At 42.7% G+C, this 15,151-nt stretch overlaps 1 protein-coding gene across 3 annotated transcripts in view; it reads left to right on the plus strand.

Annotated features, from left to right (window-relative positions):
- The first annotated feature begins 8,195 nt into the window (after positions 1-8,195).
- The window catches only part of MAST4 (microtubule associated serine/threonine kinase family member 4), a 303,567-nt gene continuing 296,611 nt past the window's right edge, over positions 8,196-15,151 (plus strand). For 2 of the 3 annotated variants that reach the window (XM_062017217.1, XM_062017218.1), the window contains exon 1: positions 8,196-8,508. In XM_062017217.1, coding sequence (XP_061873201.1) covers positions 8,272-8,508 — 237 coding nt within the window. In that variant the 5' untranslated portion in view covers positions 8,196-8,271. The remainder of the gene's footprint in view (positions 8,509-15,151) is intronic. The other variant, XM_062017219.1, reaches the window with a different exon arrangement.

The raw sequence follows: 15,151 nt of genomic DNA on the forward strand, positions 1-15,151 counted from the left end.
AAAAACACATGCTTGAGATAATATTTTTAACAATGGGCACAGAATAATTAGAACGTAATTAGTCTATTAAGTCACAGATGAAATAAAGACCAAATTTTGATGTAGAATCCACTGAGTTTCTATTTACTCTTGATCTGATGCCACTCATAAAGCCTGGACAAAGATATATAAGATCTGGAGGCCAAGCATCCCTCTTGACAGCTTCCAGGGGAGATAAAGAAGAGACAAAAAATAGAGAATTCACTTATTTTTAGGAAACGTTCCTCTCACATAAGTGCTTATATCATATTAAGGATGATGTTTACAACGATGACTTTTTTTGCTATTCAGTCTCCCACTGGAAATACTGAACTCAATTTTTATATGTGATAGGACACAAATATACTCAATGAAAAATAAGAATAATAGCATAAAGAAAACTAAATACCTAAGTCGTATGATTTTCCTTTGAAAACTGGAATCCACAAAAGACATCGTTTTTGCTATTAAAATCTTGCAGAAAAAAAAAAAAGTTGAGTAATACTTCAAATAAAAAGACAAAACTGTTTTCTGAATCTGGCAGAGCAAGTAAAAATTAGCTTTCAAAATGTTACCTTCTTAAGCATGTAAAGTCTTCTCAGCCTTACAGTCACGATGTAATGAGTTTGTAAGATTAATTAGCAATAGGAGAGAGATGAGTGAAACTTAGACTATTAGCCCTATATACATGTACAATGAGGACTTAGCTTTTACTCTTCTGTGAGCAAGAATGTCTGCAAAAACAAAACTACAGACTGTCATACTGTGGCACCATTTTTAGGGCTCCCACATGTTAGCTGATTTGAGAAAATCACAGCTTTTGCTCAAAGACTGCCTGCTCTATTTAGGAAATGTGAGGCCTGGGATGAGGGCAGGCAGAGCATACAGAAACCTCGTGGGCTGCCTCAAACCTGTTTCTGCCTCAGTTGTTGCCATGGAGCTATGGGAGTTTGACAACTTAGGGCAAACACAGGATCTCGTATTCTCTCCCCATTTTCATGTTGTTTTTCAAAGAGGCTCTGGCCAAGGAGGAGGATTTTCTCCACAAACTTCATACTAATGCTGTCATCTAGGGCCTTAAGATTGAAGGATGCTGTGTAGACAATTGAGGGTATATAAACTTGTCCAGGTAAGTCCACTAATCCTTGGAGCGTGGAAAATCTCAGGGTGCAGGTATAAGCAAGGTTTACTTTCTCTCTGTTGAGCTAAAGGTTAAAATGTGTTTTGGGAATGCTAAAAATAGTGTCCAGAATATACCACAGGATGCAGCCATGCAGGACAAGGTTATATTTAGGAATCCATAGCAGACTATGCCTCTCTGCTGGCTACATAACCACAGGGCAGGACATGTTTCAGGGCTCCCTGCTTCTCCCTGCTTTAACTGCAGCTGAAACTTTATCTCCAATTTCCAACCCGAGTCTAGACCATCTCTTCCTGTCTATGTCCTTCATATAAGCTCATGACCGGGCACTGGGATACTGTGTGATAAAATGAGAAATAATTTTATGAGTCACAACATTCAATTTTCATTTTAAAAAATCCACCCCGATTCATAAAGCAGAATGTGAATTCAGGAACAGTGCTCTTAGAATGAATAACTTCACGCCAGTTAGTAACAAGTCTGTGCCAAACGCACACCTGCTGGACACACTGCAACGCACTCTTGATACAATGATGTTGTGAAGATGAGGGAGAATTTGTGGAAGCTTGTGTTCAAGGGTTATCCATCAAGAAACCTAGCACTTTATCAGCAGACTTGTGCAAAACCAGTGCACAATGAACTGGCAGTACACTTCTGTGTCTGAAGTCACAGTAAGACAGTATCACTTCTACTTGTCCCTGCCAGCACACAGTGTCACAGTTTCCCTGAATCTTGAAAACAAGAGTTTCTGACATTTAGTCACAGTGGTATCATCTCACAGCAATACCTTGAATTCCCTGAAAAGGGAATCAGTGGGTTATGCTTCCTCCTCTTCCTGTACAACTTCTGGATGTTTTGTGATACATAAATTTCTGAAGAGTGTTGGGCAGAAATCTTGGTTTTAACCCTGAAGGTATCAGAAATGTAAATGTCAGAATGTGAACATTTGCAAGAGGTTTTCTCTAAGTGTGATTTTCTGCAGGGCTCCTGACAGTGATTCATGCAGTGTTCCTGTAGCTCCTCAAGTGCCAGTAATCAGGAAAAGTGTCCTTAGCAATTATGCTGTTTAGCCCTGATCACATCATCTCTGATAAGATGGTGGTACAACTGGACTTAATAAAAGCACATGCAGCAGGTGCAGGCCTACACTAGCTGTCTTCGTCCCCTAACAGAGACACTAGACATCTGGTAACATATTCAATTAAAAGATGATGTTAGTTTTTTTCTCAGGTTTGTTATACGTTCCACTGACCTGAATGGGATATTTCTGTTCATGCATATACCTATTGTTGATGGTATTTATGATGTAACATTACCAGCCTTTTAACGTCTTTCAAGATGATCTGAAGCTAATCACCATGTTCATAAGCCCTTGTTTTGTGCTTGCAAGTGCAATGAAAAGTAACTTTTTTTTTCACATCCATTGTAAAAAAGGAGCCCTTTAATGGCAAGAAAGTCTCAGAATTGATTCTCTTGGAGAGGAATGAAGTGGGTTCTGCCTACTCTGAAGTAGGAATTTCATTTTATGCTATGGTCTGAGGAGACTCTTGGAGATAACACGTTAGGATCTCCAAATCATGCAGTATGTTCAGTGATGCCTCTCCCAGCCCAGAGGTATAAGTTGCTACTCCACATTTTTTTACCCATTACCACTGCAGTTGGCATTAGTGGGTGTTCCTGCAACACCAAACGGCTATAGTACACCAAATAACAGCCATCAAATGGACAAGACAATTAGAAACAGTCAACATAGTTTTACCAAGGGGAAGTCATGTTCGACCAACCTGATAACCTTTTATGAAGATGTAACCAGGTGGACAGATGGTGGTAGTCCTGTGGATGTGGTTTATCTTGATTTCAGTAAAGCATTTGACACCATCTCACACAGCATCCAGCAGCAAAACTGAGAAAGTGTGGGCTGGATGATCAGGTTGTGAGGTGGATTGTGAACTGATTGAAGGGAAGAAGGCAGAGAGTTGTGATCAATGGGGCAGGGTCTAGTTGGAGGCCTGTATCTAGTGGAGTCCCTCAGGGGTCACAGCTGGGACTGGTACTGTTCAATCTATTCATTAATGACCTTGCTGAGGGCACAGAGGGCACTGTCAGCATGTTTGCTGATGACACTAAACTGTGGGGAGTGGCTGACACAGCAGAAGGCTGTGCTGCCATTCAACCAGACCTGGACAGGTTGGAGGGTTGGGCAGAGAGAAATGCAATGAAATTCAACAAGGGAAAGTGTAGAGTCTTACATCTGGGAAAGAAAAACCCCATGTACCTGTACAGGTTGAGGAATGAACTCTTAGAGAGTAGTGTAGGGCAAAGGGACTTGGGGGTCTTGGTGGACAGCAGGATGAGCATGAGCCAGGAATGTGCCCTCGTGGCCAAGAAGGCCAATGGCATCCTGGGGGGTGTTAGAAGAGGGGTGGTTAGTAGGTGGAGAGAGGTTCTCCTCTCCCACTATTCTGCCCTCTTGAGACTGCATCTGGAATACTGTGTCCAGTTCAGGGCCCTTCAGTTCAAGAAGGACAGGGAGCTGCTGGAGACAATTCAGCGCAGGGCCACCAAGATGATGGAGTGGAGCATCTGCCTTCTGATGAAAGGCTGAGGGAGCTGGGGCTCGCTAGCCTGGAGGAGACTGAGGGGTGACCTCATTAATGTTTACAAATACATAAAGGACTGGTGTCAGGAGGATGGAGCCAGGCTGTTCTCTATGGTGTCCAATGATAGGACAGAAGGTAATGGGTATAAGCTGGAACATAAGAGGTTCTAAAGAAACATTAGGAAAAACTTCACTGTGATGGTGATGGAGCACTAGACCGGGCTGCTCAGATGAGTTCTGAAGTCTCCTTCCCTGGAGACATTCAAAACCTACCTGGACAATTTTCTCTGTGGTCCTGCTCAGCCAGGGCAGTTGGACTAGATGGTATTTCGGGGTCCCTTCCTACCCTTAAGACTGTGTGATTCTGTGGTAGCTTGAAAGCAAGTATGTAGAGACAAAGCACATCAGGTATAAATTTAAGGTAGTCTTCACAGAAGTGTCATATGTATTTGCAATGAATTTGGATTCCCAAGAACTAAACTTTGATTCCAGAGTTTACTGCTGGAACCGGGAGGAGCACGTAAAAGTACAAGTTTCTGCCTTTCCTTGAGGTAAGGCAGAAATACGAGTGAATGAACCACCTCATAGACAAAGAAGTGTGTTAATGAAACATTTATACACTACCAGTGCAAAAGTCTTAAATTAAAAATTGAAAGGCCTATTCATATTACAATTTGCATTCAGGATTGGCACTAATTGGCGGTGCTGTTGGCAGTCGGAACAGGGAGGGCAAGAACTGAGTAAGCATGGAGACCCGTTCTTTTAAAGAAGCAGCTCTTCCAGGTCAGGCTTAATGCACATTTATTATGCAGAAATGGAAGCAGAGTGCTGTTGTTGCCAGTAGCGTAACTGTATTATTTGGAGAGCCTTGCATGTGCCATGTCTGTCAGTCTTGTGTAGGGAATTTTCTCAGGTGCTAACCCTACTCTACCACTGTGTTTCAAAAACTGCTTCTTGCAGGTGTGAGCTTTTGCCTAAACTTTCAGAATCAAAGGTGTATAAGAATATTCTATGCAACAGAAACAAGAATTACATGGAACACTTCCTAATACCAAAAGGTAATGAAGAAAACTGATGCCATAAAACAGACGCAACAGCTGCTACAAAACTCTTTGCATTTGACCCATTAAAGCTATAACATGGGGCAGATATTCTGCTAAAACCACTGTTGCATCTCTTATAATTTTGTCTTGAGTCGTTGAGTCTTTCTGACTCTTATTTGGTTTATTCAATGCACTGCTGCAATGTTTACTTTCTTTGCCTGTTATTTTTACCATATATCTGCCCTGTTGATTCCTTGCCATCATTTCTTGGTAAAGATTCTGACTATAAAACCAATCATTATCTTCTTAAGTGTCTTTTCATGCTGTCTAATGTACAGCTAAGATTTACTGACCATTTTTCTACATCTCTTCATGTTTTTTTCCAGTATTTCCCTTATACTTGTTCATTTTGTGCATAACTTGTAAATAAAATACCACATAGAGTGTAAACATTTCTTTAAGCATTAACAAATGGGTATACAATAAGAGAGTTTTGAGATGTATTTTATCTCTTTTCTTGTATTTTGTTTACAGTTTGAGGATAAGAGAGGGTTAAGTAGTGCACACAGTTAACAGCTGTACTAAAGAATAGGACTGTTTTCCTTAATTATGCAAAGACTGTTTTACTTTCAATTTGTGCAGCCTTGACCACAGTTTCGGGAGAGGAAGTACAATCCTGTTGGAAGAGAGGAGACAAAACGGTCAGTTCCTTGCCTGAGGCACAGAGGCAGGAGAGAGAAAGAGCAGCAGTGGAGTAAGAATAGCCTGCTCTGGCTTTGCATCGAGGAGTGGGTGCAGAGAGGAGCGGGTGATTATTGTGTTTACTAGGGGAGGACAGAAAGGAAAAGCTGAGCAGATCAGGGGGAGAGCTGCCTGTAAACTACAGGCAGAAAAAAGCATGTGAATACTCCCAAAGCCGAGCTTGGCCTACTCCGAGCTACATAGTTTTCTCCCTACTAACCCTCCACCAAATGAATCCGGTGCTTGACAAGAGGTATTCAAAGCTTATTAAACATAGGCGTCATCTTAAAAAATGTTTTCAAAGTGAGCTTCTCAAGTCATGATGGATATTCACTGTTTTGCCACAAAATAAATCATGGATTTGTGATGGAGAAGTGCAAAAACCAGCTCTTTTCCCCAGGATGTAAACGTCTATCTTTGCTGCTTTTAGCATGAGCTCCCTTTTAGCAATCATAGGCAGCATAGCACCTCACTTCTGTTTATTTAAGATAATGTTACCAGAAGACGTGATTTGGAATAGGCTATAGGCCAGAGCAGAACAATATTGTCACTTGTCTTCTGTAACTCTGGGGTTATACAATAAATCTAGAGTGCTTTCTCAGATTTCAGTTCATGGCATAAATTACAGCAGTTCAGTGACTACTCATGCTGTGCTGCCCCCAAATTACAGAGGCTGCTCTGGCAGCTGAAAATAACTGAAGTATGGAAGTGCTTTGGCTAAACTCTAGTTTTCCCTATCTCCTCTCAGGCAGTAAGAGAGAGAAAAGGAAGCAACAAAGATCCACAATGTCGCTTTTCAATGTTGCCACGTGGTGACCTGGCAATTTTCTTACACATTGCGAATTCCCAGGTAGGAAATTAAGCCCGTTGTTCTGTTGTGAGAATAATTCTAAAGCAGAGGCTGAATCTGACTGGAGGAGGTTTGGCTTTAAAATCTGAGCACTCAGGAATGTTTCAGTAAGTCCGGGTTTTGGAGAGACAAGAGCTCATGCACAGATCCTGGAGCACTGAGGACAAACTCTTTTTTCTGATTAGTTAAAACTATTATAGTTAGGTTTGGAGTAGTATATGTTTATCATTAACTTAGCCAAAATTAGTTTTTGTGTTTCTGCATACATCTTGTGTTTCCTTATCATTAAATGTTGGCATAGACAAATTGCTGGGTCAAATACTGTACCTACTGACTACTATAATCCTCTTTCCCAATAAATTACCTTTTAGGCATTTTAAGGGCCCGATTTAAGTACTAACAAGAAAGCACAGAAAACTGTTGTCATTGTTACAGCCTAATATCCATCTTTAACAGCTCATTCAAAGCAGAGAAAGACTGAGATTTGGAGCATTTTACAGAGCTGTTTTTCCTTCCACTCCTCATCTGACAATCCATATAATCATGGTAAGATTTAAAAGAAGAAAAAGTGGTTTTTTTTCACATTTACTATATTGGAATCCTGGATAAACTGGCCAAATTACAAATCTCAGAAAGAGACTTGCATTCTGGTTCCTACACTCATAATCTATGTTTTATGTTAATTAGAGCACATCAATTACTGGTCTCTGTTCTTATTTCTTTTCCCATGAAATGGAGATGATATGTACTCTGTTGTGATGCTGTGGGACTTTCTTCATTATCACAGCACTTAATCTGTTTTGATTCCACCACTGGATTAGCCCGGGGGACTCTGGGCTGTACAGGCATAAGCAAAAAACAAGGCTCTGTTGTATATACATATAATACTAGGACATTAGACTAGGACCTACGTTATCATTATAGGCACGTCAGAAGGGAAAAAAAAAAGAGATTATTTTCTGGAAAATATAAAAAAAAAATGACTGAGCAACTAGGTTTAAAATGAATTTAGCTCTTTAGGAGCTAAAGGAGCTGTCTAGAAGAAACTGCAAAGGCTTTCAGGTGCCTCTGATCTTTTGGTTTCACTGCCCTGAAAACCCGGCCACAAATCCCGGTGTCAATGCTCGTTTCAAAGTCAGACACCCAAGGAGACTTTACTGCTGCATCATAACTAGGCGTCGGCAGCCTTTTGCAAATGTTACGAAGCAGGAATAGCCGCCACGATAAACTGCTGGTAGCGCTTTTTTAAAGAAAGAGAGGGGCGTAAAACGCCCAACTGTTCGTGTAACACATCTGCTCCCCCTGTAGCCGCTGGTATTGTCCCAGATTCCGACCGGCCGCAGGCTCACGGCCGTGCCTGCTGCTCTCGCCGCACCGCGAGGCTGCCGCCGGCCGCCTCCCTCGACTAGGCTGCGACCGGAGTGCCGCGAACAGCCCTGCCGACCCCGCAGCGCTGCGCCTTCGCTCCTGCCTTCGCTAGCGGCCGAGGTGAGTGTGAGGAATTCTGGAAGAAACTGCTGCTGCCCGCGACACCCTAAACCCGCTCCGCCATCGGAGCCCGTTACACCCCGCTCCGCCCCGTCCCGTCCCGCCCCGTTACCTGCCACCTTCCTGCCACCCTCCCGTCGCGCTCCGCTCCGCGCCGCTTCGCTCTGCCGCGCCGGGCCCGCCCCGCCCCGCGCCATTGGCTTGGCTTGGCTCGGCCCTGCCCGTCCCGGCCCGTCCCGGCCGGCTCCGCCCCACGCGCAGGCACCACCCGCCGCCCGGCAACGCGGTGGCGGACCCGAGCTGGGGAGCGCAGCCGTCGCCGCCGCGGGTTTGCGGGACCGCTGCCGTCGGCGGTGGAGCATGCGGGCGGCGTGGCTGTGAGTCCCCGGCCATGGCTGAGAAAGTTTCGGCTGCTTCGGAGAGGTCGGGGGGCGTCAGCCACGTCGCCTCCTCTTGCTCTGGCTCCTCCTCCGGCTCGGAAACTCTCTCCGAGGAGGGGGACCTCGGCAGTGGCGACGGGGTGGCGGCGGCCACCGGCGGGGCGGCGGCGGCGGCGAGGCGGCTGCGGCAGGCGAGCCCCGGCGGGCGGGCGGAGGACGACGTCTCGCTGGAGGAGCGGGATGAGGAGGTGCGCGGGGCCGGGGCGTCGGCGCTTGCTTCTGTCGGGCGGCAGGCACCGGAGGAGCGCCGGGAGCTCCTGCCTGGTGCGGGAGGTGGAGGTGCCCCCCGCAGCGACGGGCGGCTTGGTGCCTATTTGGGTGCAGCTCCTTGGCGTCATCGCGCCTGCTAAACCTGGGGCGTTCTTGTTTTACTTCCCCTGCTCTGGCCCTTTCTGGCTACTGAAGGTTGAGGGTTGGGGATTTTGTATGAAGTGGGTGTTTTTTATTTAAAGACACCTTGGTTTTTTTTCAAGTGGATGGCGTTGGTCTAAAACTCTTCAGCGTCAGACGGAAGTGATGGGCAAGTCCTTAAACTACACTAATCCTCTTGGAAGAGCTAATGACAGGCTGTGGATTATGGAGGAGCTGTGTGGGTGTTAGATCTGTGGCGTGATACGCGTGTTGTTTCCTTTTCTCCCCTCCTGATCCAGCTGCAGTACCTTCTAGGCACTCTCAAAAACAAAACCTCTGTCCCTTGTGTTACGGTACGGACCCTTTTGTGTCTGAAACTGATTCCCCACCTCCCCCGGCCCCTTCCCCCTTGTTGTGTGGTTTGTACTTCTTAATGCTATCTCTTGCAATAACCCCCAAACCAAGTGCAGTGTTCAGCTGGCCGCTTCTGTACTTTGTCTCTGAATGTAATATCTTATATGCCTTAGTTGAGTGTCTGACTTGCCTTTTGTTGTGGCCAACTTTTTAAATTGCTCTTAGGCAACGTTTCTTTATTCAGTGCCTTTGTGCTACGGGATGTGCAAAGTGTTTTCTGGGAAGCACTGTCATTTTTAAAGGAATATATGCAAAGTGTGCTGGCTCATGTTATATGCAACTAGTTAGTCTGTGTTGCCAGGAATGTTTCCCTTCATAGTAATGGCTGTTTATGTAGCTCCTGTCTTCCCCTACATTCTCTGATGTGTCCTCTGTTGAATTGATAAAACTGTAGGACAGGATGGTGAATTGGATCTTTCTTCCCTCCCTAAAAAAAAAAAAAGCCCAAAACCCAAACTTGGGTCCAGTTCCTGGTCTATTTCAACTGAATGAGCCCACAAAGGGTGGACTGTATTTATAGTGAAGTGCATTTATGATAGTAGTAGAATGACTCTCACAACATCCACATAATTTCTTTGATTTTTTTTTTTTTTTAGAGATGTGAACTTGCATTGTTCACTGAGCTAAGTAGGAGCTCTGTAGCTGCTGTTAGCATGATTCTCACTAGTAGGTAATTAATATATCCTGCTTTTCAGCAGGTCTTGCATGTGTGGGGTGGAGGCTGCCCCTACCACAGCTATGTGCCCAGCTGTTTTGGTGCTCAGATGGCAAGCCTGCAAAATGCCATGTAGTCATACACAAAGGCTGTTTGGTTAGCTGAACTCACAGCTGCTGGCAGAACAGTTAACCTCTGGTGAAGACTGTGTGCTTTAAGTATAAGGAAGGTAAGCTCCAAAAGAAGTCAACATTGTTTTCACTGGAATTTGGGAATTCTATGTAGGCAATTAGATACCTCATCTGCAGTTTGCAATGCTAGAGATACCAGCATAAAATCATTTTAATGATAGCTTAGCATGTACAGGCTTCTTCCCTCCCTATTACTCCACACAATCCCATGACACCCTCTGTTAGGTTCCTTCATTACGATCTTTTTCTGTCTGTGGTTTTTTGTCCTTTGTTTTTGCCCATCCTTCCATTTTCGTGTAGTCAGTGCTTGCAACTGAATTCCTGCCTACCTGCAGAGCCACCTGACAAATCCACCCGTGCAATCGTCGTTTTTTTGTGCAAGGACACCACTATGCATTACTGTGCAGCCATAAATAAATGCATGTTAATTTAAAACCGAGAGAGCATCTGTGTCACTTGCATGCTGAAAACTTAAAGGGTAGTGGAAACAGGCAACACTAAGGTCCAGGATGAATTTGTAGATTATGTCAGGCTTTCTTTATGTACTACCTCCCAAAAGTGTAATGTTGAGAGAAATGCTTGAAGAAGGGCAGTGGCATCATGGTTTGTATAAGAACTAGCGTGGCCAGCAGAACATAGGGAACTGATCATCTTCCTGTACTTGGCACTGATGAAGCTGCATCTCAAATACCGAGTTCAGTTTTGGGCCTCTGAATATAAGGAGGACATTGAGGTGCTGGAGAGTGTCTGAAGATGGCTGGTAAAGCTGGTGAAGGGTCTAGAAAACATGTCTTATGGGGAGCAGCTGAGGTAACCAGGGTTGTTTAGTCTGAAGAAAAGGAGTCTAAGAGGAGACCTTATCGCTCTCTACAGCTACCTGAAAGGATGTTGTGACAAGGAAGGCTTCAGCCTCTTCTTCCAAGTAACATGTGATAGGACAAGAGGAAATAACTTCAAGCAACAGCAGGGGAAGTTTAGTTTGGATATGAGGAAAAACTTTTTCACTAAAAGGATTGTCAAACGATGGGGCAGGCTGCCCAGGGAAGTGGTGGAGTCACTATAAAGATGTGTAGATGCAGTGCTTAGGGACGTGGTTTAGAGGTGGATGTAGCAGTGCTGGGTTAACTATTGAACTCCATGATCTTAAAGGTCTTTTTCAACCCAAACAGTTCTATGATTTGATGATTCTATACCATTTTCACAATGACATCCTATCTAATTGCTGTCAAAATGTTGATGTTCTCTGCAGAGTTGTGTTTGAGTGCTACATAAAAAATAGATGAAGCGATATAAATTTATACATGGGAAATTAAAAAACATGCATATTTTCCCTTATGTGTTACTACTTCAATGTGGTATTCCAGTAGAACTATTCATTCCCCTGTGACACTGTATGGAACGTATTTGACAACTCTGATCTTGTCTCCTTCTAGATCTCTTCCATAGACTAAACAACCCCTGTGACTTTAATCTTCCCTTATTCCGGGCATCTGATAATTTTCAGTGCTGTCTTGTGGACACTTTCCAGCTGGTCACATCTGTCTTGAAGCACAGCATCAAAAAACAGGAAGCTGTACTCAAATTGCCATACACAACAGGCCTTGCCACAGCTAACTGGAACAGAAAGATTGCTTCAGATGTGCCTCAAGTGGTGTTATTGCTTACATAGCCCAGGCTGCTCTTTTGCAGTGTGTAGTCTGGTATGATTTTTATGTGATTTTTTTTCTTCTGAAGAGCAATGTGAACATTTCTACATAAAACAATGGTTCATCTCTTCAGCTCAATGAAGGAAGCTTAATGCTGTTGCTTAGAGTAGGGCAGCTTCTTTTGTTCTGAAATTAAATAGCAGAACTGAAAGCTTGATAATTCATCTTCTGAGTATCACATCTGAGACTGTTAATTCCTGGAAGTGAACAGGGAAGGAGGTGTCAAGGTGAGAAGAGAAGGTATCTCAGTCTTTTAGGTGTTTTGGTTTGTTTTTTTCCCCCTATTATCATTATGTCATCCTACTGTTCTAAAAAAGTGTACAAAATAACCAAAGAAAAGTAGTCTACCATTTCATGTAAGCAAGTACAAGTCCTAGGTTACCAAATTATGGTCAACACTGAAGTGTTTTTGATGTCTTACTCTGAGATCTTAGACACATGAGGATTAAACATGGCTTTAACTTTGCGAGATGTACTTTGCTTCTGAAACATCAGTGTGTTTAAGTGCTGTGGAAAGCAAACACCTGACACTCAAATGAATTAAGGCAGATTATTTGCCTAAATTCTTGTGAGGCTAGTGGCTAACTGCTGACAGAAGCAGGCAGGATGGGATTGCATGATGAAGGGCACTCAAAGCAAATGCTGCATAGAGGACATCTCACTGCTTTCATGATGCAGTATGGTGCTTTTTTGGGGTTTTTTTTTGTGTTTTTTATTTTTAAGGATTATTCCATATTCTCTTCAGAAGTTTTCTTGTTGGAAAGAGCATCTTCCAGACTGTGAAGGGAGGAGTCAAGGCTTGCCAACAGCATGTTTTCTGTTATAAGCAGGCTGCTTCTACAGTCTGGGGGTAGTGGATACCAGACCGGGATTATGGGGACAGTGATAAATGCAACCTACACCCCTCTTCTGCCCTGGATTTTCTCATTTTTCCTTTCTGCTATATTTCTGCCTTTTATTCTACACTAGTTTTCTTTTTGGGGAAAAAAAAAATACTGTTGACTGTGAACAGGAAACATGTTTCATGAGGTTTATTGAGGCAAATGGTGCCAAATGTCGACTATGTTAATTTCTCTCATTCACAATGTTTTACAGACTTTCAATCCAGTATGGGATATTCTTTTTTTGCTGATGGTGGCTTCCAAATCTTAGTGTTTTACAAACCAGGTGAGAGCACCCTTGGGTTAATCCTTTTTTTTTGTTGAACAGAGAGTGAAGGCAAGCTACAGATTTCTTGCCTACATCAGTAATCTCAAGGATTTGAAGGTTAAATTTTGTGTCTTGGAGATGTCTGTTTTTTCTGTCTCTGTCAGCTGACCTACTGAAAGACCATATCTTTGTACAAATCTTGCCACAGTGAATGAGAATCCCTGTTGCTTACCTGAGCAGAGTAGCAAGCCAGGGGGGTAAGCAGTCTTTCAGACAGGATAATGCTTTGTCATACAGCACAGCTAACTGTCTTGGTCTGAAATGGATCCAGAAGTTTCTGACTCTGCCAATGTCTTCCAAATTACCACAGTGAGCCCTCTTCTGTGTTTTTTAGAAGTACACAAAATTAAGTCAAACCACACACAAAAAAAGGAAGGGAAATACAATATTTTCTTCTCAAAGAATTTCAGTTCTTGCTCCATAAACTAAATGTTTGTCACTGTAGTGGTTACAAGTTGATCTGGGTTGGTTTTGTGTTGAAGAGATTGAGCAACATGACAGAATTTCTCATGAAAAATGTCCATTGACCTTTGAAGTTGATTTTCACCTGTTTTCTAGTTGATTAATATATTAACAAAGATACCTTATTGCACAGAGTGAGCAGTACAGGAGCTTTTTCTGTTGCTGCTACCTCTTTGCTTGAATCTCCCTTCTTGCTGTTTATGTTGTAATCTGTTGTGACTTCAGGAGAACTGTAAGATGAGAATTAATTACTGGGAAGCTAAACTTATGTCATGAAAGTAGTCATAGCAAGATGAAGGTGGTAAAGAAGGTATTGCTCGAAAAGCTGCTCTTTAAACACATTTGTCCTTATATGCTTACTAGAGAGGTACAGTACTTCCAACATTACAGTTTGTCTGCCAGATCTTCACCCCAACAAAACTGTAGTATTACTTTGAGATGGGCTGTAAATAAAAATGCTTTAGGATAAGGTATGCAAAGACTGTGTGAAGCATTGGCAATATTTACATGTACATCCATGTATAATAGAGATGGTGGTAATTTTGTCAAAATGTGACCTAACTAGTGGTAATGTTTTTGTTACCTTTCTCTTTCCCTTCCTGCTTGTCCTGCTGAAGTACTAACCATGGGATGTACCTAGACCATGTGGGAGATACCACAGGTTTTTCTTTTAATGGTGTCTGGCTTTCTTCTCTCTGACAGTGATGAACTGTTCCTGTTATAGCACACTCGGAATGTTACAGCTACCTAAAAATGAATTATCTAATTGCTAGAGTGTGATCATTGGATCATACAAAGGAATGGTAATGCAGTAATAAAACATATACTTCTCAGGGTTAAAATAATTGCAGTGGTGTTTAAGTAAACACTCATCTAGCCTAGAGCAGCCCCAAAACTGTTCTTGTGTAATATGATCCAGAGAAACACCATTGCTTTTTTTAGATAAGTTATCTATAAGGTTAAATTCACTTGAAGTGTTTAGGGGTATTTCAGTGGTTATGTAAAACATTTCATTGATTTAATACGAAAAAAGTACACTCTTCTCTTACTTTAAACGTTCTGTGTGCAAGGTAGACCTTTAAGGTGCGTGCTGATATGCATGATTATCTCAGAAACACACTGGTATGAGGAGAGACAGAGGTTGAGGGCTGCTTTATCTTATAATTGCTGTGTGCTGTTGCCTGAGGTTTTACGTTATCTGTTCAACAGTAATGGTTGCAGCTCTGTGAAGCTTTAATATATTTGATGAGTATAAATAAGGCTATAACTGGAGCATCTCCTTTCTCACTTGGAATAAGTGAGAGGTGAAGAAGCAGATTTATGTATTGTGTTGCATGTCTGTTTTTGTGTGCCAGAACTAGCCAAAGGGCTATTCCATACCATAGAGTATCATGGCCAGTTTATAAACTGGGGGGAGTTGACAGGGAGGGGTGGACTGCTGCCTGGGCATTGGTGAGCAGATGGTGAACAATGACATTGAGCATCACTTGTTTGTTTAGAGTTTGTTTGCCTTGAGTTTTGTTTCTCTCTTTTATTCCTTTTAATTGCAATTATTATATTTTTAATTATTACTATTATTATATTTTATTTCATTTTAGTCATTAAACTCTTCATAGACCTCCTACGTTGAGAGGTGGAAGGAGTGAGCAAGGAGCTCTCTCGTGCATAGTTGCTATCAGAGGTTAAGCCACAGCAACCAGTCTTTTTAGTAGCTTGGTAAGTGAAAGAGGAAAGGATGAAGAAAAAAGTATTTTGGGAAGTTTTGTTTTGTTTTTCTTTTGTTGTTGTAAATATGAAGCACTGGCATTATATCTTCTTTTGGGGACTTAGTGTTATGATATCA

Source organism: Colius striatus, chromosome Z, assembly GCF_028858725.1.
Source record: "Colius striatus isolate bColStr4 chromosome Z, bColStr4.1.hap1, whole genome shotgun sequence".
NCBI classification, from domain to species: Eukaryota; Metazoa; Chordata; class Aves; order Coliiformes; family Coliidae; genus Colius; species Colius striatus.